The sequence below is a fragment of the Mus caroli genome, chromosome 14 (assembly GCF_900094665.2).
Source record: "Mus caroli chromosome 14, CAROLI_EIJ_v1.1, whole genome shotgun sequence".
Classification (NCBI taxonomy): Eukaryota; Metazoa; Chordata; class Mammalia; order Rodentia; family Muridae; genus Mus; species Mus caroli.
The window spans coordinates 53,491,185-53,514,349 of NC_034583.1; the positions used below are offsets into that span (position 1 = coordinate 53,491,185).

A 23,165-nucleotide genomic window follows, 5' to 3' on the forward strand; every position below is an offset into this window, starting at 1 on the left:
TGTGTTGAAGTCTCCCACTATTATTGTATGAGGTGCAATGTGTGCTTTGAGATTTACTAAAGTTTCTTTAATGAATGTGGCTGCCTTTGTATAAACACATACTTTAGACTATCCATTCATCAGAAGAGAAGTTCTGTGGTTCAATTTGGAGGTTTTAGTCTACAGTTCGTTGTGCCAGTTGGTTTTGTGTTATGAATTCATGGTGGCACTGTGTGGCAAAACCACTTACTTCATGGCCAGGAACCAGAGGGTGTTGGGGAAAACCTCATGGTCCCTCTCCCTACAAGGGATCTCATGCTGCCCTCTTGGACCTCTATGGTCTGTATTCAAGTGCACATGCATGCACACACACACACACACACACACACGTGCATAATTTAAATAGAGAATATACCTAATTTCTTTTTGGAAATGCATGTAGTGTCTCTATAGCTCTGGAGGTGGGAAGTACACTGTCCCCTCTGTTGTAGCTGTGCCTACTCAGGTGGTACATGAGAGCTCCGGCTTCTGCTCTGGCATGCTTAGCTCGCCTTGACTGATAGCTGCAGAGCATCAGATGGAGACTGGAAAGTGGAGGGGAGCAGTGATGGAGCCTGGACAGTCTGGCTCGCAGACTACTCTTTGACCTGGCTCCTGAGCTTTCTGGCTCACGGTTCTCCGTGCTCCCCACATGTGTTCCCCCACACTTCTACTCTCTCCAGTGAGACCTATAGGAAATGATTCCAATGTTGAAATGAAAAGTCGTTTTAACTCTCTTCCCTTGGGATTTGAAGCCATTTAAAGTAAAAGCTCATGGTGCGTCTAGACTGAGGAAGGCCATCTAACTGGAGGAAATGAGAGCATTTAAACCAATGATTTCCTGAGTTTGCTGATGGAAAACACAAGCTGCTACACGTGCTGCCACGGGGGCAGATGTCACATTTCTGAATGTGGGGGTTCACCACATTCAGCTCACCCTGATGGGTAAGGTGACCAAGCGGTCCTTGTAAGGCATACACCTCTCTTTGTTCCTTCTCTCCTGCAGGGGGCCTTCTTCACTTTGCCACACCCATGGACCCATTGTTCCTGCTCCTTCACTATCTCCTAAAGGCTGGCAAAGAGGTGAGCTTCCCATACGGGGTGTCTGAAGGGGGGCACAGAGACACTGCTTCTCTTTTTCAAGGTGCACTTCAGTCGTTAGAACAGATGCCCCACACATAGTGGTGAGGATCGGAGTGCCCTTCCCTCCCCGGAGAAGCAGCACCTTGCTGGTGATCAAGTCTGATCAAGTTACTGTGACTTCAGTGGCCTAGCTTGCCACTCTGTACCACAGTGGTAGCCATGCATAACAATGAAAACCTAGCACTAAGTGCTTAGCTGTGAATGTTAAGAATTCAGCTAGGAAGGGAAGATTTACCTCCGTGGGTGAGTGTCTGAGAAATAGGTAAACTGTGTTCTGCCTAGTAAATGCTAACTAATGGGGAGCTTAGGTGTGTGTGGTTGGGACGTGAGGACCCAGAGCAAAAGCCCTCCTTTCTCTGAGCGCTCAGTCTCAGGCTTTCCATGATGGTGTCTGTGCCCAGAGGTGTACAACAGCAGAAACTGGGTGAGCGCACTTCCCTCACATGGAGCCTGAAGACACTGCATTCAGGCTCCAGATTTGAATAAAATCCATTGCTTTTAGTACCTGAGCAGGGATATCAGGTTTTTTACTTGTTTAGTTGGTTGGTTTTGATTTTGGTTTTGGTTTGTTTATGTACATGTTTAAGAAGATACCTTTTATATGTATGTGTGCCTGGTACCCATGGATGCCAGAAGAGAGCATTACTGCTCTGGGAACTGTTAGCTCCCAGATGGTTCTGGGTGCTGAATCCAGATCCTCTGCAAGATCATCAAATGTCCTTGACCTCTGAGCCATCTCTCTAGCTCCCACCATCCCCCAAAGCAAGGACATCTTAAGTGAAACTGGCAATTTAAAAACTGTAAGAATACGGTGAAAGCTGGGGTGCTTTGGTGTCCCTGCCTCAACACCAGCTAAGGAGCCCCATCTTGCTAAAAATCATTTTGGTTACCAGCATCATGCCAGCCTCATGGGAATGCAGGTAGCCTCTTAGAATTACTATGAATATAGATTTGAGCTTGGAGTTCTCTGAAAGGAGAACTGGGAGCACTCAAGTGTCCCTCCTTCAGCTCAAATCTCTGAGTTGACAGCTTTAATGAGTATTGCTTGAACTGCTTAGATAGAACAATCTATTTCTTGGACTTTCATATTTCCTTATAGAGGAAACACTTCTGCTTCATTGTATTTGGTCTTTAAACCGAATTCTTAAAACTTTATTTTATAGGCTAACCGACTTTGTTATAAACACTGACAGTCACAAAGCTCACCTGGAGCCTTCTTCCTGCTTTGATCTGTACACTTTATGCTCCTCCCTTTGCTCTTGCCTGAGAGCGGCCATGATGGTCAGTACACTGGGATCCACACACGGTAGTGAGGCTATTACGACTCATGCCTCTGAGCCACAGAGATGCCACAGATTCTATTGCCAGGAAGCTGAGGGAGGAGTCAGCTTGTTCACAAGGCGGATGTTCTCTAGGGGAAACTAACAGGGAGACGTGCACCTCAGCTTAGTGCACCTCAGCTTAGCACAGGGCACTGCCTCCTCATCTCCTGTTAAGAGCAAGACCCAGTTTCAGTGCTCCTCAGTCTGGCCTTCTGGGAGCTACTAAATTCAAGGTGACAGATGCAGAGTGAAGCAGAAATGATGCCATCCAGAGCCCCTGTGCCTTTTCTTCTTAAGTCCTGGATGTGTGACACTTGGGTGCCTAATGTTTCTTCCCTACATTTAGATGGCGTCGTGTCTAATTTAGTTTTTAAAATTCTGTTTCCACTTTTGACTTTGACTTGTTCTTTTTAAGCACAGCCTTTCACACCAACTCTTATTAACTTTATATTTAAAACATATTTCTTGTTTTGCTCTTTTGTGGACATGTGGCAAAGAAAATAAAAATATAATAACAATAATAAAACTTCTATTGAGACTATAGTGCCATTCATGTCAGTATTATTTAAAACAGCGAAGTATAAAAATACTGGTTGATCATGGGAAACAAAACTTTAAAATAGAAACCTAAAGAATGCAGCACTGGGGAGCCTGGGCTAGATGGAAGAGCATTTCAGTCAGGCATTTCTGGCCTTCTAGCCTAATGGAAAAATATAGCAAGTTATCACGTGTACTGTGAAAGAAATGACAGGATTCACCTTGAAAACCAGAGAAAATCGATCAGTCACACTGTCTGTCTCTAGGAGTTCAGTCTCGGAAGCAGAGACGCAGAGTAGGACCTGGGCAGACAGTGAATCTGCTCCTAAACCTGGCTCCCTAATCAGACTGTCTTCATCAGATATGCCTTCCCCTGCCATTAGTGATGTTAAGAGAAACTGCACCTGAGAATGTCTGCATGGCTCACTCCTAACAGCCAGGCTATGACAGCTTGTCTCTCTGGCCTGTCTTAGCCTGCCTGCGTCTTCTTTTTACTCACGTCTCAGCTGCCTTTTCCTTTATTTCTGTCTAATTTGAAAGCCTCATCTGATGGCTCTCGGAGGAATGGATCCACTTTGGGACTTTTTTTATTATTATTATCCAGTCCTGGAGTGAAGACAGGGAAACATGTATATTCTGGGTCTGGGCTGGGCTCCTTCTAGGCCTTCTAGGTGTGACAGTGGAACTTGTGCTTTGAGCCTCAGCTGGCTCTTTTTTTATGTGGAATAGCTCGACCATCCTCAGATGGTCCCCACCATCTTTTCTGTCCTGTTTCTCTCTTTTTTTCCTGGGATTTTCTTTTTCACACAGGGACTGTGCCCTCGAAGGAGCTAGCTTGCTCTTTAGAGTGCCCTCCTCACAAGATGAGCTCAGGCTCGACCCTTGAACCTGCCACAGTTTAGAGGCTCCCTCAGTGGAGTGAGGAGCTCGGGTTCTAATATAAAGATTTCCTGTGGAATGCTCCTTTGTTTCCTGCTTCTTTTTGTGTGAAAGCTCTGTGGCTGAGCCGTTGGCCACCTGACTGACTCAGATGTCCCTTTCAGGGGAAGTATCAGCCCTTGGACCAAGTCGTGGTGGATGACACGTTTCCAGATTGCACCTTGCTGCTGAGATTTCCTGAGCTTGAAAAGTCACTTCGGCATGTGACAGAGGAAAAAGGTATGGTGTACAAGCCTTTGAAATCAGGCTATGGCCATGCAGATCTGTCTGTGAGCTTTTCAGTAGGGAGAGTTAAGGGACGGAGGATATTCTGGAGAAGCTAAGGTGGTTAGCCAGTTTTGGACTTGGAAGAGCAGGGGAGATGAGCATGGGGGTGGAGCTAGAGGGGACCAGCTGTTTTGGTGTAGGACAATCTGCATCTGGTGATGTAGTGGTGTTTGCATGAGGGTGAGAGTCAAGAATGACTCTGGGCTTGAGCCTCAGCCTAGCCCAGGAGACATACACCAGTAGACAGAGCATAGACCAGAGGAGCAGGCTGGGAGATAGTTATAGGTCCTAGTCACAGGTGTTCTGAAAGTAGGAAATGAGCAATGTGCACGTTGTTGCGTGTAGTGATGGGCTTCATAAACAATTCCATTCAAGTGTCTCATGTACTTTGAGACTTCAAGTACTGTATTGAGTAAGAGTGGAGAGAGCAGACACCTTACCTCATTCCCAGTTTTAGGGGAAATACTTTGAGGCTACCCCATTTAGTGTAATACTGGCTGTCATCTTCCATGCATGACCTTTGCTGTACTGAAATATAGTCCTTCTCTAAATTATTCTTTATTCTTCATAAAAAGATGTTGGATTTGTCAGAGGCCCTTTCTGCATCTGTTGAGATGATCATGTGGTTTCTAGTCTTCTATTCTATATGTTGGTATTAAACCTACTGATTTGCATATGTTTAATAAAGCTTGCATGTGGAATGAAGCTAATTTGGTCATGAAGAACAATGTCTTTAATATGCTGTTGATTTGCATCACAAGTGTTTTATTGAGAATTGTTGGGGCCACGCTCATTGCTGTCTGGTAATGTTCTTTTTGCTGTTGTAGTCCCTGTTCAGTTTGGGTATCAGGTGCTGGCTTTATGAAATGACTTTGGCCCTGTTCCTCCTTTCAGTCTTCTGCAATAATTTGAGGAACAGTGAAGCGACTTCTTTGGCACTGCATGAGAATTGGGCAACTGATCGCCTGGGTCAGGTTTCAGTTGAGAGACATTTTATTACTGCTGCAGTCTTTTGCTTATAAATTAATTTTTACTTATAGATCTGTTAAGTTGTGTATATTGTCTTGGTTTGATTTTGGTAAGTCCTACAGATCTAAAACTTTATCTATTTCTTTAGGATTTTCCAGTATACTGGAATATAGGTTTTCCAAGTGACCATCTTTTGAATTTCCTTGGTGCATATTGTCATGTCTCTTTTCTCCTCCAATTTTATTGCTTTGGGTCTTCTTTCTTTTTCTTTTAATTAGTTTGGCTAAGTCTCTGTCGATCTTATCTTTTCAGGTCAATTTTTATTTCCTTGATCCTTTATATAGCTCTTTTAGTTGTATTTAACTAATTTCTGCCCTGGTCTTTATTCTTCCTTTCTGTCTCTGATTTTAATTTTGGCTTGTTCTTTTTAAAAACATGAGGTACTCCGTTAAGTTATATATTTGAGGTCTGGGTGGGGTTGTTTGTTTGTTAAGTGGTTGTAATGGAGGCATTTTTAGCTATAAGCTTCCCTTAGCTGCTTTTATTGGGTCCCACGGTTTCAGTATATCATGTTTTCTTTTCATTTGTGAATGTGCTTTGATGAATTTGAAACACAATACAAACTTGGTGTCAGTATCTTTAAAATCACCCTAATAGTTTCAAAGCTAAGGGAAAAAAAAGGGGTGAGCACCAGACAGAACATGCTGATTGGCAGTTTAGGGTTACAGATGATCTGGGAACTGTGACAGTTCCTCTGGAACCAAGAAAGTGATGACTCCCAGAAACATACGCTCGAGGGAGGCACTAACATCTGAGAGGTCTGCTAATTCCTCTGTGGCCACACTTAGGATCCATTTTGGCTCTGAGAGGTGTATGGTACCAAGATTGTCAGAATCATCTCATGACAGATCCTCCATGATGCTGTATTTGGGATGGACAGCTCTCTTTTCATGGCTGACATAAATGGAGCTTCACATAACATTCTGAATGCTAAAGTAATAATGATTCTTGCCCTCCTCCAAGATATTCTACTAGAATCTTTGGGTAGTATATCCTTTCCTAATAATTGCCTTTTATGTAGCAAAAGAGAGTGATAGGCGGGAGCCAGAGAGAGGAAGAGAGGGAGGGAGACAGGGAGACAGAGAGAGATTCTCTGCTCTGCAGAGAGCACTCAAGCGATTTTAGGCATTGTATGTGTATCTTCCAGATTATCCTCAGTAATTGTGTTAAGCACTGGCTGCTTACTTAAGTTTGGAAGTTTGGAGTCCTCTATTATAAATTAGTGTTTGGTTCTCGTCTCTGGTATTTATTTACTCAGATTCCCCACCTATATAGCCCTAGATGCAGGTTACAGTGTCTGTGGTGTTAAATATTAGCTTGAGTCCAGTCAGGATGTAAGAATCTTCTATGTTGCTGCCTCCCTGTGGATGAGCTCAGCCACAGTCCCTTTAAAAGTGGCCTGTGCCCTGACCACACTGTCACTGGGGACGCTCTAATTACTGACTTGAGGTCTCAGACATGTTTCTGGGCAAAGCGGCTCACAATTTTTAGAGAAGACACAGGGAAGGACTAATAGGGTCATGAACTCAGCCTTGACTGAGACACTTTTTTATAAAAATGAGCCTGAGCTGCTCTATGCTGGGCGTGTAATTAACAGGCAGATACTGGAAATTGACCATGCAATTGCCAAGATTCTAACCCAGGAGGCAGGGGAAAGGGGCCTGAGAGTTTCTTGGTTATGAGAAACCTTTAGAAAATAGAAATGAAAATGTGCTCTAGGCAATTTGTTCAGTAAATCATTGGGGGAATTCAAGTTTGCACACTGATTATCCAACTACTGAATGTGTTACTTAATCGTAAAATTACTTTTTTCATCTTTATCATGTAAACTCAATCTTTCCAGATGTTTCAGACCAGTCTAAACCTTTTTACCATATGCAAATATTGTCTAGCTCAGTGATTCACAAGTATTAAGTTTGGGATGTGCATGCATGTGTTGTTGGGTTTTTTTCAAGATTTATTTATTTACTATATGTAAATACACTGTAGCCATCTTCAGAAGAGGGCATCAGATCTCATTACAGATGGTTGTGAGCCACCATGTGGTTGCTGGGATTTGAACTCAGGGCTTCTGGAAGACTAGTCAGTTCTCTTAACCACTGAGCCATCTCTCCAGCCCGTCTTTTTTGTTTGTTTGATTGTTTTGTTTTTTGTTTTTTTGGTTTTTTTAGATTTTTTCATATATGAGTACTGTATTTACATCATTTCCACCCAACACTTTCCTCCTACTTCTGTGTCCCCTATTCCCTCTCAAATTCATACATCTTTATATATATATATATATATATATATATGGACATACATGTATACCTAATGAATTTAATCAGTTTAAGCATTTGCTATTGTTCATGTGTATATGTGGTGAAGACCAATGTCTTGGGATTGGATAGCTTATCACAGGAATTTACCCTTAAAATTTATGATATAAAAACCTTCTAGGGCTGGTGAGATGGCTCAGTGGGTAAGAGCACCCGACTGCTCTTCCGAAGGTCCAGAGTTCAAATCCCAGCAACCACATGGTGGCTCACAACCATCCGTAACGAGATCTGGCGCCCTCTTCTGGAGTGTCTGAAGACAGCTACAGTGTACTTACATATAATAAATAAATAAATCTTAAAAAAAAAAAAAAAAAACCTTCTAAATAGACTAGTCGGTTTTATAGTACATTGTATTTTACTTTAGAAGAAATAATACTTAGAACAAGACGATTTACTCAGACATTTTCAGCAATAGATGAGGAATAAAATCTGTGAAACTAAAATTTAATGAGATCAGAAATGGCCCCAATACCAAAATCAAAGTTGTTATAAAAAGAAAATTAGGCTAATATCTTTGGCCACCACAAAGCCTAACAGAATATTAAAGATAATTAAATATAATACAAAGTTTGTTGGCCATTAGAAAGTTTGGATAATTCACAGATTTGTATATTATAAAAGAAAAAGTACGATCGTGAGTGAATACAGAAAAGGCAGTTGGCAAATGCAGTCATGAGATACATTTGACGTGAGCTGTCTCACTCTGGTAAAGATGTCTGCAGCAGACTCCTTATAGCATCCTGGTAAAGACTGAACACGTTCTCCTTTAGACCAGTTTGGATAAAGATTTCATCTTGGCAGAAGTCTCAGAAGGTTCGGTAGGAATATGAGGAAGAGGGAAGGCGGGCGATTGAAGAGTCCCCGTGGAAATGCCTTTCTTTGTAGATAGTGTTGTGTGTGTACAAACCCAAAGGGACCCACAAAACAGTAGGACTTAGAGTAAGCAAGGTGTTGGGATGCAAGATCACTTACAGATAACAGCTTTGTTTGTGTGTGTGTGTGTGTGTGTGTGTGTGTGTGTGTGTGTGTGTGTGTGTGTTGTGAGGTTCAATGGGAGAGGGGCTTTTGAACCATATATCCACGTGAAAATAATGGACATTGGTAGAAAAGGAAACTCAAAGTGGCTTGTTGAATTAAATGCAAACGTGAAAATGATTTAACTTCTAGAAGAAAAAAGGACAATAATCTGTAAGATCCTGAAGAACTCCAGTATTTCTTATGACACAGAACCACCAGTACAAGAAAGTGTATCTTGTATTTCATCTAGTAAATACTTTTTTAGGACACAGTTATAACCACTTGACAGTTCTGTGTGACTCAGTAGTTCTACTCCTAATTCTTTTTTTTTCTAGGCTTATTAAAGTGTGTCAGTGCCAAATTTTGAGTGAGAGTGTGGCCTCTCTGTTGTTTTGTTTTGAATAGCAACCATCCCAAAATAGCCCAAATAGAACAAATCCATGGCTCTTTCTCTTGGGTCAGCAAATGTAGTCCTCCTAGCCAGGACCACACCACCATGCTAAGGAAGGAGCTGCTGCAGACAGCAGCTAGAATTCTAATTCTGGAGAGATGTCTCAGAAACCGTTGAGCACACTCTACAGGACCCATTTCTATGAAGCTCTAGCACTGTGGTTCTCAACCTGTGGCTTTCCTCCACCCTTGGGGGGTCATGTATCAGATACCCTGCATTGCCGGTCTCGGGAGAAGTATATGTAAGGAGCTTGCCAGTCCCTACTGCTGCTGTTTAGAAATGCCATTGTCTCTTTTGTTTTTCTATTTAGTTTGAGGCAGGCACTGTACTGTGAGTTGTGTGTGCTATCTCCCATTGCGCTCACAGCAGTGCCTTCGGGAATCCCCACCTTCTTTATATTGGAGGACGGAGGTTCTGAGAGTCATGGTTCCAAGGTGATGATGTGATTTGGATAACATAAACCCAGACGGGCAGCCCAGTCTGACTCTACCCAAGATGTGTATGGGAGCCTAGCTTAAGGGGCTCAGGAAGTGGGGGTTCTTCTAGGATATTGGAGGTCAGAACAAAAGAAGTAAACAGCACAGGTGAGTCTTTCACGAGAGACTTGAGCACGGTGGGGGGTGGGGGGGTCTGGAACATCTCTTAGGGTGTGAGTGGAGCTTCTAACAAGTCACTAAACTGTATGCCTTCGTTGGGTGGCTGGGTGTTCAGTGTCTGACTTGTGTACAGGGTGAGAGATGGCCTCCAAGGAGTATAGTCCAGGCTAAAAGCCTTCCTTGGGCCATGTGGCCAGGTAGCCCTAGCCCTAGAGGAGCAAGAGTTCTTAGACTGGTAGAATGCCCTTCCTTGCTGTGTTTCCAGTAACATCCTCAGAGATGCTGTGTAGGGCAGGTGACCCTTCCTGTCCTGCTTCATCTGGTCCTTTGTGTCTTCAACCACACACTGCACTGGGGAGGAGATGAATGACATGAGTCTCAGGGTCATTTAATAGACTTCAATGAACTACCTTAGAAAAGCAGTTTCCATTTCCTAAGGCCCAGAGCAGGAGAGCAGAGCTCATTCTGTGTGGCTCCCAGGGGTCTGCGCTGGCCGTAGGCTTTCCAGTAGTCATAAACATGACTCCTGCATGGCTGTAGAGAAGGCCTGGTGGGAGGAAGAGAGCCTCAAAGTAAAATGTGTCACACGGGAGGTCCTGGTCAGAGTATAAAGCCAGGTGCATTGTGAAGAAAGGAAGTATCATTTATAAGAGGTGGAATTGTCATCCCTGTCAAGGACCACACTGAGGTCACCATGACTCTAAATCCCCCTGTTTATGTTGGTAATACATCAAGAAGCAGATATGTCGTGCTTTTCAGCATCACTGATCCCACCCGGGAAGCACTCGGTAGATACTAAGATTTTCCCCCCTTTGAATATATTCAGTGAACTTCCCAGCTGCCTGTCTTACTTTGATTCCCACCCCAAACCTTGAAATTTCCATTCTTATTGAAAGAGGATGTGTTTTATTGAGAATATTGAAGTGGGTTGTTCATAAAAAATAAGATTGCTTAGCATGTTAGTTGGCTGCCTTGTACAGATTGTTTTCTTCTGGGTTGTTTATGTGAGTCAAGGAGTCCTTTAGCTCCTGCTCGCTCTGTGGTGGCTGATTTCCGAGGCAGCCAGCTCTGCTTGGGACTTTTTTTAAAAAGCTATCTCAAGCATGTTCTCAGGTTTATAGCTTGAGTTTTTGAATAATACACACCGCTGTGAGATGTCTTTAAGTTACTGACTTGTGTACGTCTTTTGCATGGTGTTTGTGGCTTGTGTTAGTTTAATGCATTGCACTAAGGTTCTTAGTTTTCTCTTTCAATTCAATGCAGAAGTGAACAGCAAGAAGTACTATAAGTACAGCTCAGAGAAGACATTGAAGTGGCTGGAGAAAAAGGTGTGTAGCCTCGCAAACTAACAAGAAGACCAAGTCTGGGACCATTTTGAACATGCAGAAAAAAAAATGCCTATAGAGAGCCAAGGTTGAGCAGAACCCGGTTTTCTTTGATTGCATGGGCCTGCCCCTGAGTGTCAGGAGCTCTTGTTAGATGTTGCTCACATAACTGGGGTGGGGCAAGTTAATTCTAGAGTCGTTTCTCTCCGTTCTCACAGTGACCCCTCCAGGTTGTGTGGGTCTCAGAAAGACTTTGTGTTGAGATCTTGAGCACTCGGCTCCCTTCATTAACTGTGCAGCCATCTCATCTTCTGACAGCTGGTGTCTTAGTCTCTGTTCTCACGCTGTGAAGAGGCACCACGACCAAGGCAACTCTTATAAAAGAATTTATTTAAGTGGGGCTGGCTGACAGTTTCAGAGGTTTAGTCCATTATCATCATGGTGCTGAGCATGGCACTGGAGCTGTAGCCGAGAGCCACATCCTGATCATAGACAGAGGGAAGCGGAGCCTGGGCCCCACATGGCCTTTTGAAACCTTACCTCCTCCAGCAGGACCATACCTACTCCAACAAGACCGTGCCTCCTAATCTTTCTAATTCTTTCTAAGAGTTTCACTCCTTGATGTCTAAGTGTTCAAATATATAAGTCTATTGGGTCGTTCTTATTTAAACTATGATAGCTGACAAAGATAATTCTAGGTGCTTAAATATTTCCTGGATATCAGGTAGACTAAAGCCATCTGAAAAGCCAGAGCATTCTAAAGTTAAGTTGAAAGTCCATCCCTCTGTTTACCTCCTAGGTCAACCAAACTGTGGTAGCATTAAAAGCTAATAATGTCAACGTTGGAGCCCGGGTTCAGTCATCTGCATATTTCTCTGGTGTTCAGGCCAAGGACGAGGAAGGTAAGCAACAGGTTGCCGCCGCCAAGTTAACCTCCGTCTGCCTCTGAGGGTTTCAGGAGCTTCCTGTTTTCCCATGTGCTACAGATGTGGGCAGGTGTTCTCTGATCTCAGACACTGACTGTTTCCAGCCTCAGGTCACTACTCGTGGCCTAATAGTGAACAAATTCTTGAATCATTTGTTTGATGAATAGTGTTTTATACTAATGGTGACAGTGTCTGAACACTCTTGCTCACCCTTTCAAAGTGTTTATAACGTGACAGGTGTACCAGGCATGTCGTAAGAGGCAGGGCTGTGCCAAATTCCTAGCTAGCAAACAGTGAAACCACAGGACTGCTGACAGGCTCTTGGATAGACTGTGTGGCCTTTGACCTTTGGCCTGAAGGTCAACGTGCCTCAGGAGCCCAGTGGAAGGTGGCTCTTTCCATCCCAGCATCTCAGTTCTCCTGGGAGGGTTCATTGTGTTGTAGAAGTGAAAATGAACTCACTTGGCAAATGTTCCTTCTGGGTTTCTATTTCTATCTTTCCTTCCTTCCTTCCCTTCCTTCCTTTGCTATATCCATCTGAACTGAACCTAGAGTCTCATGCATGTTGCGCAGACTCCACCAAAGCCCTGCATCCTCAGCCCTCCTCCTGCTTTTTATTTTAAGACCAAAGCTCATTAGAAGATCTTTTCTTACAGATTATTAAGGTGCATTAGTTTGCTTTTTCTAATATAGGAACCCTTTATCTCTCTGTGTGTAGTTAAAGAAAAGCAGCTATGCAGTGCAGTTCACAGTCTTCAGTGGTGGGACAGAAATGCTTTTGACCTTAAATCCAAATCAGTGTTTACTTGTTCTGAGTTACAACTCCCAATTTCTCACTTCAGCCATAAACAAAATGAGCACATGGGCTAGGGATGTAGCTCACAAATCAAGTGTTCTCAACACACAAGGCCCTGAGAGGAGTCCCCAGGCACTGTGGGAAATGAAAAACCAATACACAATATACAAAACAGCACAAGGAACAGCGCTTGCATGAGGTTGTCATTTAGGTAGGGCTTTGCATCTGGTTTCTAGCACCTTGCTTGTAGCCATAGCTATTGCTGAGAGGGGTGGGCAGCATGCTTGCTGGACTCACTACATCAGTAGCCAGTGTCAAACTGGTTGCTGGGTGGATAGAGCAAAGCAGTCAATCAATTAGTAAATTGTATTTTTTACGTAGGAAGAGGGGGTTAGAAATTATTTCGATAGATCTAATTTTAAAAGGTGGAAAACGGCAGTCCCAGAAAGGCAGGTGACTTCTCTTCGATGATAAGTCTTGCTCTGAGTGCAGTGCTGGCAGCAGAGGCTCTGGCTGGCCTGCTCCTACTCTTCCACCATGAAGCTGTGGTATCCACTTTGCCCCATTCCTATCAAGTGGATCCGTCCATAATGGCAGGAACTTGTGCCACACGATAGCAGACAGAAATCAGAATGAAGCCTGAATCAATGCCTTCCTCTACTGACTGATGTCTGCCCCACCTTCCATGGGCTCCACAGCCTCCAGATCAATACCACCTACTCTAGAAACAAGTGTGCAGAACATGAGAGCCTATGGGACACCGCAGACTCCAGCCTACCAGCAGTGTTAGAAGCAGCAAGTGAGCCGTGTTGTGGCTTTCGTACAGTAGTTTGACACTTAGTGTTTCCACTGAATACTGCCTACCCAGAATCACAGCACATTTTAAGGGGAGTCTGATGAAAAGTTTCAGTTTTGTATCAACTGATTAAAGACCAGACTGTGGATTCTAAAGTAATACTGACGAACATGGCTCCCTTACCAGGAAGGCAGGAATAAACCTGGACACAGCTTTGTACTCATGTGCCTGTGGGCTTTTCCCATCCTTGGTTGCACACAGCATTCCTCCTGTGTTGCTTACATGCTGAGCTGTGATTGGCATGTAGAAGCACTCTCCTTAGCTGTGTTGCATTGATGTCAGAGCTGTAGTTTGTTTGCTTCTGAACACTAGAATTGTTAATGATTCTACATTCTGCTGAGTCCATTGTTCTTCCTGTTCTGTTGCTGTAGGAGAGCGTGTATGTGGGTGTGGGTGTGTGTAAATGTTTGAATTCTTATAAAAGCAAATGCCTAGAAGATATAAATCGTATAAGTGATTCTACTTACAAGCTTTATTTCTTTGAAGGGAGCATGCTCATTCTGTGCAGTATTTAGCTTTCTTCTTTATTAAAGCAAGTTTGTGAAAAACTAACCATTAAAAAGAGATGCAGATAGTTCATGCAGCTTCAGGTGGCTAACGATTTTGCTTACATTTGGGACTCCGACTAAGAAAGCTGGCCTGGGTGTGTTTCACGTTTGCAGTGTTATTTAGGCCATCCACTGTGCAGTCACATCTGTGGCAGCATCCCACATTGCCTCTCATCCACTGTATGTCTGACTCACCAACGGGCAAGTCTTAGTACCCCTGGTTCACCAGTGCAGGTACTGAAACTAAAGTTTAAGTGAATTTCCAAAGCCACCTAGAGCAAGAATTTGAATCATTTTGACTCAAGCCACTATAATTATTACTAATTTTTCTTTCATTCCCTCTCCTGTTTCTTTCAGAAGATTATGTTCGCTATGCCCATGGTCTGATCTCTGATTACATCCCTAAAGAACTGAGTGATGATTTATCCAAGTTCTTGAAGTAAGTATCATCCGTCTCCAGCCCTAATTCACAAGCTCCTCTGGGCTTCTTTCTGACGGGAGGGTTCTCTGTGGCGTGGCATGGCAGGTTGTGATGAGCTGTGGTCCATGGGCTGTCTCATACTGGGTGGACTGGAAATTGTTTTTAATGGATATTAAGTAGAATGATTTGGTTTGCTAGAAACTAATTGTAGCAACTTAAGTTTAACCTTAAATTTATTATTTTGTGCAGTTTTAGAAAAAAGTCATGTATTACAATTTTATCCCTATGACAGCTAATTGGTTCTTTGTGGTCATTTTAAGAGAATGGGAAGTGAAAGGCAGATGGTAGTTTTAAAAATTGCATATGAAAGTTGTATAGTATATCTTGTTTACAGTTCCAAGATCTTCACCAAGTACTTCCCCGGTGCTGAGTGCTCGGTTCCCTTCAGTACCTCCCCGGTGCTCAGTGCTCAGTTCCCTGCAGCACCTCTATGGTGCTAAGTGCTTGATTCCCTGCAGAGCAGCGTCCTAGATAGTCTCTCACAGATGCCCACAGGCCAGTCCGTCTGTTCTTCAGTTGAGGTTCCCTCTTCCTGGAGGATTCTAGGTTGTGTCAAGTTGACAATAAAAACTATCCAGCACGCCTACTTCAAAAAATTACAGGGGAAGCTAGTTTCTGTACTAGTTACAGGTCTGGAAAGCTCGCTCTTACTGACTGTCTTTCTGCTTGATGTTTCCCTGGATGCCCACGGCTTGATAGAGGCCTTAGTTTCCCTTCTGTTACTTGCATTGATATTTTCTTTCCACTGAAATTTGAGTTAAATATTTTGGGTGAAAGACAATGCAAAGTAAACTCTTCTTTGGTAGAGAAAATATACCGTTCGTGTGGCTTTCCCAACAGTTAAATACTTTCCACTTTTAAATAAATACTGCATTGTCTTTTATGAAGGAAGCAATGCCCCTCCACCATATGCAATCATGGAGGCAAAAGCAAGGCAACTCCCTTCAACAGATGGCTTTCCACTGTGTCTGTCTCCCCTTAGACATCTCCATCCATTCATTCAATGAAATTGCCTTCTTCACTGGGGCGAGCAGGACAGTGTGTGGAAGTCAGAACTCTCTACCAGATAAGACCCCTTACACCTTGGCCCAGCTTCTCTGTTGTCTATGAGAAGCCATGACCATGATTCTTATTTTTAACTTCCTTAGGCTTCCAGAACCTCCATCTTCATTGCCAAACCCTCCATCAAAGGTAAGAAACTGGGACTACAATATCTCTAGTGATTTAGAAAAATATATTTGCCCATTACTTCAGCCTTTTCTATCTACTTTAAAGTATGCAGAGTCTATCTTACATGACATGGCATCACTTGAACTCTGCATTGTATGACTGTCTTCATTTGTCCATTTTTCCTGGCTGGTGAAAACAAATTGTTTTTAGCAAGGTGCCTCCATTAACATACATAGGTCAAGGCTAGAGAGCTGAGGTGCTGTTCCTTATGCAGAGAACCAGAGTTCAGTTCCCAGCACCCATGATAGGTGGCTTCCAACTGCTATAACTTCAACTCAAGATGATTTGATGAACTTCTTGGCACACCCCTTTGCATACATGCACATATACATAAATAAAAATAAGAAAAATGTATTAAAGATATAATTATTTATTATTATTATTATTTTCTCCTTGAAGTAACATCTCACCATGTGACTCAGACTGGCCTTGATCTTAGTCCTTTTGTCTCAGCCTCCTAGGTCTTAGTAGTGTCTTTTAGCCCTTCTGGCTAAAATCTTCTTGCATTGACTCTACATGAAAGTCACTTTGCCAAATGTAATTGTCTTTGGCACAAAGGGTCACAGAGCATGATTTTTCTAACATAAAGAATCCTTTGAGGAAAGGAAGACCCAGGCTCTTCACTGAGTTTAAAATGAGAATTGTGCATGATTGTCATCTGTTATTGTGTTCAGAGAGCACGAAGGTGATTTTGCACATGTACACAGGTGCATGCGAAGGTGGGGGTGGGTGGGGCAGTCCTCCAGGAAGCACCATCCTCCTTGTTTTCCTACTTGGTTGTTTGTGTCTTATTGGCCTGGAGCTCACCAAGTCAACCAGGCTGGCCCTCAAAACCCAAGGGATCTGCCTGTCTCTGTCTCCCCAGTGCTAGGACTACAAGCATTCGTCACTGTATCCACTTTGTTATGAGGGGTCTGGAGAACTCTAGTTCTTTTATTGGCATGGCAAGCATTTATCTCCCTGGCCTTTTGGGGACACCTTTCTTTTTCAGATTTGCTACCCTGACTCCTCCCACAGCTTGTGTTAATTTCCCTGATCCAAGTAGAGAAGCCAGGTGTCACAACTGTAGCCTGCCTCACAGCTGGCCACATCTTAGATCCCTTGTGAGCCCTCCAAGATGGGAATAGGCACACACCCTTGAGTGTCTGAAACAGCAGCAGTGGGTACCTTGAGGATGGCATGCTGTGGTTAACTCTCCCTAGTATTCATTGTTCTGCCTTCAGGCTGGCCAGCATGCTCAGTACCTTTTCATGTCCTGGTTGCTGGGCTAGGGTGGTGGCAGCTTAGAAGCATTTACTGGGAAGGCGGAAGTCATCAGTGTTAGTCTAGGGCAGTGGCTATCAAACTTCCTAACGCTATGACCCTTTTACAGTTCCTCATGTGGTGCCCCCAACCATCAAATTATTTTTACTACTGCTTCATAACTGTAATTGTGCTACTATTATAAATTGTAATGCAATGTCATGTGCTTCTGATGGTCCCAGGCAACCCTTGGGAAAGGGTTGGTCAACCCCCAAAGGGGTCTGGGTCCACAGGTTGAGATCCGCTGCTTTAGACAGTGGTGAGACTGAAGCAGACAGTGAGTGGTAAGATTGCCTGGCTTTGGTGCTTAGTGGGAGCACAGCCCCTGTGGCACACAGCAAGGCTGTGCTGCAAGAACATTTCTTTCATAAGACCAGGGCTGGCTGGATTTGGTGGTGGGCCTTAGTTTGCCAAAATGTTTAGATCTCAGCATCTTATGCTTCTGAGCCTCAGTCTCTAGGTTGTTGCCATCTACTCCGTGTGTCCTCCAGTGTTCAAAGGACACACTGTACTTGACGATACACTATACTTTAACATGGGTAGGCATGATGGTAGGTAGCTCATGCCTTTAATCCTAGCACTAAGGAGGCAGAGGCAGGCAGATCTCTGTGAGTTCCAGGCCAGCTTGGTCTACTGAGCAAGTTGGAGGACAGCCAGGACTAAAGAGAGAATCCCTGTCTGGACCACCCCCAGCCCCACCCCTCCAAAGAAACAAAAACAAACAAACAAACCATTAAACAACACAGGCTGTCTCTGACTTCTGACTTTCCTATTTGTGTCTAAGAATTGGCAGGTTTTTATAAGATATGAGTGCTTTGTTTTCAGGAGTCTGTGCATGTAGTTATAAAGTGTTGTATGGAACTTAACATCTGAACCATAAGAGCCGAAGACCAGAGAGCATTGGTTAAGGGACCACTGCCTCCTTCTCTCCCTGGAACACACCTGTTAGTCAAGTTCTTTGTTCTCTGTGTCTTTCTGATCCACTTGTTCAATTCTCCAGCAGCAACTGCGCAGTCCATAATGACTCAGACTTTTAAATACCAGAATAATGGAAATACTGCATTCCTTTATTTCCCAGTGTATCTAGATGAATTATTCCAGAATTAATTCAAGATGAGTTAATCTGACTAGTTCAAAGCTAGTCAGGTGCGAAAGATAGTCCCTCCTCTCTGCTCCCTCCCTCCCTTCCCCTCCCTCCTCTCCCCTCCATCTGCTACCCACCCCCTTTACTTTTCTCCCCTCCCACCCCTTCCTCTTCTTTTCCTGTTCTCCTTTAGTAGATACTTTCACTGGCTTTCCTGTGGATGTGAGCCTTTGAAGCTCCTTTTCTCTTACTGCATGTTGAACATCCGTATGACAGATCCTTAGTACAGCATATAAGTGTATCAGCAATGAGCAGTAGATTTCTATGTTGGACTTTCCAGTGAAGCAAGGCATGTCAAATGCTTTTTACTGCCATCCCTCTGTGATATGTTTTTAAATTAATTCGCATGTATATCATTAACATGCATGTATATAATATATTCTGCTGGCACTCCTACACCCTCTCAGCCTCCCCCACTACCACAAGTCCCCACACCACTCTCACATCTTTTTATTTTGGTTTTGATATTGCTTTGTAGCTTACCAGGTTTAACTATTTCCTTCCCCCACCTGCACTTCCCAACCTTGTGGGCATGGTTTCCTGGAACCTGGGTAGCTCACCAGTTGCTACATCAAGCAATGACAACTTATTCTTTCCTCAAAGTCCCCATCTGCCATTAGTTGGCCTAGGTGGGACTGAGACCTACAAGTCCTACTCTTATCTATGACTTAATGTTTACTGCCTATGTCGTGTTCCATTCCCTCTGTAAGCATATGGAGCTGTTATGAGTTCATGAGTGACAGTCATACCCTGCATGTAAGACAGGTTCATGGCCTTACAGTGGTCTAGCTCTTTCATCTTTTTGCCTCCTTTTCAGTGATGTTCTCTGAGCTTTACAGGAATGTGGATGTCCCACAGAAGGCTGAGCACTCAGAACCTTGATTCGGCACCATGAGTCTACATTAACCTCGATTACTTTAAAGAGAAGTTTCTTTGCTTAAGGTGAAGGACAGTCCTAATCTAGAGTCATCTCTGACATGTTCTTAGTCTCTGCAAGGTCTCTGAGCACCTGGACACCCACCCTGAGTCACTGAAAAATAAAGACTTGCCATAGAGAAGGGACACAAACACCTTCATGACTTCATGTTCAATTTTAATATTGCCAGCTGTCAGCTGGGTAGCAACTGGTGAGGTACCCAAGCTCTTTTGGATGAAGGCCTTTGTGGTTCGTGTATACCTCTGTACCATACCTGGAGGGAAGCTGTATTCTTTTATCTTTTGAGACAGTCTGATTCAATAGTTGAAGCTGGACTGAAGCTCACTCGGTAGTCTAGGTTGACCTTGAACTCATGGCAGTCCACTTGCCTCAGCCTCCAAAGTGCCAGGACTGCAGGCATGTGCCTCCGTACCTGGCATGCAGCTGGTAGGTCAGTATTGCACAGTAAGACTACCTTTGCTTTTGGCAATCCTTTTGCTAGAGATTACTCTGTAGCCAAGAAAACCCCTCTTTCTGTTTCTTATGGCAAGCCCCAATCTCAGCAATTCCGTGTGTCTTTATCTTGTGTCATGGAGGCTGTGAAGGAGAGAGTGGGTCGGGTCTGCACTCTCAAGGCACCTCTGCTGCTGTGTATGTATCTGGATTTCCGGAAGAGCTAAAGGTCTGTGTAAATCCAAGTCATGACTACCATGCAGTCTGCCCCTCTACACAGCAACAAGGCCCATCCACCCTGCTGTGCTGTTTCCCTGTAGACTGTGGTGGGACCTCCTTTCTACACTGTGGTCACCTGATGTTAAGGGCACAGCCCAACTGGTCACAGAAGTCTCATATGCATAGGTACAAAAGGACCTTGTGAATGGTGAGAATATATGAAGGTTTACTGCACTGGGTCTAATGGACAGGATGTGTGTATGAAGACTGAGATTAACACACACATAGACACACACACATACATACGTATGTACATATGTATGTAAATGTCACTTTAAAAAGAGAGATGAGGCAGGGCAGCAAGAGGGCTCAGGGAATAAGGACGCTTGCTGCCAGCCCTGAGTTTGATCTTTGGGATCTATGTAATAAAAGCAGAGAGCCAAGGTCCTCAAGTTGTCCTTGGTCTTTCCCATGTGTGCTGTGGCATGCACAAGCCTGCACGTGCACATGAGTGAAGAAGTAAATGTCCTTTGGTTAGGTTTCTTTCTGCTTTTGGCTTTTACTTGAGATCTAACTCCACATCCTGTGTTTTCACTTGGGAGTTTGTTTAGGTTCCCTGTCCTGCAATGCTGCTGTGTATGGTTTCTGTGTGGATGAATGGGGAAGCAGCCGAATGGAAAGGAGAAAGCAAGGCAGGAAACTGTGCAAAGCTGGTGACAGAATAACGCTGCCCATGTTCAGTAGTGGCCATCAGAATGGGCCAGGGCTGGAGAGAGTGGGTTACGCTTGGCACAGAGCCCCTATGGGGCCTTTTGTCTCCAACTTCTGTGCCTTTTATTTGGCCCCCTCAACTATACCCACTCAGTCTGTAAGTGCTCAGAAGCCCACCGTGCTTGATACATACAAAGTGGGTTTATATCATTGAAGAGCTGCTGGAGCCATGTCGAGTACCTACTCAAGTGTGGCCAGTCATCACCAAGGCTGCATCTTGGAAGAGACATGTGGCTTAGTTCTTACGGTGCTTGTCAACTGTGAAGGAGTTTGTAAAGTATGGGTCCCAGGGATATGTTTGTTTGAAAGGATGGTGAGAGGATAGGGTCTGATACGCTTCAATGTTCTAACATTGCAGAAACTAAAGTTATCAGATGAGCCTGTAGAAGCGAAAGAAGATTACACTAAGTTTAACACTAAAGACTTGAAGACCAGCAAGGTATGTGTGTCCAGGTGTGGTGGCATGCTGGCAACTCCAGTGGCAGTGTGTCCCCAAGTATGGCTGCACTGTTGACTGCACTTAAACGTCTGACCAGGAAAAGTGATTAACTTGCATTTCTAACAGCATAATTCATTGAGAATTGTTCACAATAGTGAACATGTTAGATTTTGCCAATCTAAGAAAGCCCTGGTCAGACAGAATGGGCCTGAATTTTACCCTGTGTTCATAGAACAGTGGATGAGAGGGAAGCTACTTACCCCAGGAGATATTTTTTCAATACTCCTGCCAAGAAGATCCTCAGAAATTAGAGTAAATACAAAACCTCCCAGTCCCACCATTCAGCATTCTCCTGCAGTGTCTGCTGAGTCACTTTTCTTGCTGGGTTTTGTTACGCGAATCATGAGTCACGTGATGCATTTGTAACCTAGGTCTTGCTCTGCCCTTTCATTTAGCATTAAGTGTGTACCACTAACCCTCCCTCACTGCGTGGGGGTGGGGCATGGCACACAGTCCTGTAATGTTATCACTTCCTGTATTCGGACATTCCGGTTAGTGACCAAGGTTTGTTTATCTGCTCTGACCACTTTACTACCCACGGTGAAAAAGACTCAGAGTTCAGAGTTTCAGGCAATTGAAATAGACAGCTAAAATACTTTCCAGAAAGGCAAGGAAACTAACTCCCAGTTGCTGCCAGCAAGTGTCCTTCCTGCATCCGTGCCTGCCCTGAATGCTACTTTTATTTTTGAAATTTTTGTTTGTCAGGTGAGACATTTCCTTAACAAGAAAGGTCTGTTTTTCCAGGTTGCCCATTGTCTCTTTGCATTTGTACAAACTGTCAGTTGTGACCCTTGCTTGTCTCTGTGTTGTGAAAGCAATGCTTTTCTGTTTGTCTGTGAGAATTTATTCCAGATAAAGGCTAGTAACCCTTTTCATGACACATTCAGGGTACAAGAAAATTTCCAGCATAGGTTTAGCCATTTTGCTTGTTTTGTTTTTTTTTTTAACAGTTGTAATTATTTTTTTTCCTGAGTGTAGGTATATAGTTTGCATTTCTGTACAGTTTCCCCATTTTTTCTTCTTGCTCGCCCATCCTAAGAAACATTAACTCCCATTTAGATTTTAACAATGCATAGTCCTTATATCATTTTTGTTGTTGTTGTGTTCTTTTGTTTTGTTTTGTTCAATTTTATTCCTTGGGCTTTTATAACAGAAGAAATTCCAATTTAAGTTTTGCCTAAATAGCTCTTTCTCCCAGCATTCTGTGAATTCACAGACTGATTCACAAAGCCATTGTGAATTATTCATCACTGGATGACTGACACAGGTGGTGTGCCACCATTGCTGCCGTGTCTGTATGGTTGCGTTTAATGCACCCTCAAAATGATTCCCAGAGGGAACCATCTGTGGAGCCTGCAGCTCCCCAGAGTTGGGTATGCTTTCCTCTGCACCCCACTATCACATCTGGATCCTGAGTGGGCAGCAGGGTTGTCTGCGCTCTGCCACTCAAGTGCTCATTGGACCCAGACTCAGGCTTTTGTGATTTGCATGTATGACGATTTACAAATATTGCAAGTCTCTCTTTATTTTTATTAACAGAAGAATAGCAAAATGACTGCAGCTCAGAAGGCTTTGGCTAAAGTTGACAAAAGTGGAATGAAAAGTATTGATGCCTTTTTCGGGGCAAAAAACAAAAAAACTGGAAAGATTTGAAGCATCGAAAATAAAATCCAGTGAAGCAGAAACAGAAACTTGCCTCTTGCCTATTCTGTCTTGTCTCTTCTTGCCGCTGCCCCGACCTCTCCGATCCGACCCTAAGTCACTACGCTGAGAACCGAGGTACTTTCACATCCCGCAGACACTTGCTGCCCTGTGACTTTGTGTCTGACAAACACAACCATTGTGGGAAAGTGATTGTGTGAACTGCTGTCCGGGGACTTTGGGACGTTTGCCATAATGAAAAACCATCAAGTGCATGGGTCACCGAGTCACAGCTTCCCCAGGGAGGTGTGAGCGGTGCCCAGGTGTTCCCTGCTCTGTCCTGCATGGCTTCAGCTGAAATGAGCTGGACAACAAAACCACACATTTTGATAAATTTTATAATTAGCCATATCTTCATATG

At 43.7% G+C, this 23,165-nt stretch overlaps 1 protein-coding gene across 1 annotated transcript in view; it reads left to right on the forward strand.

Annotated features, from left to right (window-relative positions):
* Positions 1-22,794, forward strand: part of Rnaseh2b (ribonuclease H2 subunit B) — a 39,954-nt gene extending 17,160 nt beyond the window's left edge. Inside the window, exons 3-10 of the mRNA XM_029469329.1 lie at positions 1,025-1,101; positions 4,064-4,178; positions 10,901-10,965; positions 11,762-11,864; positions 14,446-14,527; positions 15,718-15,760; positions 20,963-21,043; positions 22,643-22,794. Of these exons, the coding sequence (XP_029325189.1) occupies positions 1,025-1,101; positions 4,064-4,178; positions 10,901-10,965; positions 11,762-11,864; positions 14,446-14,527; positions 15,718-15,760; positions 20,963-21,043; positions 22,643-22,756 (680 nt within the window). The 3' untranslated portion in view covers positions 22,757-22,794. The remainder of the gene's footprint in view (positions 1-1,024; positions 1,102-4,063; positions 4,179-10,900; positions 10,966-11,761; positions 11,865-14,445; positions 14,528-15,717; positions 15,761-20,962; positions 21,044-22,642) is intronic.
* The last annotated feature ends 371 nt before the right edge of the window (positions 22,795-23,165 follow it).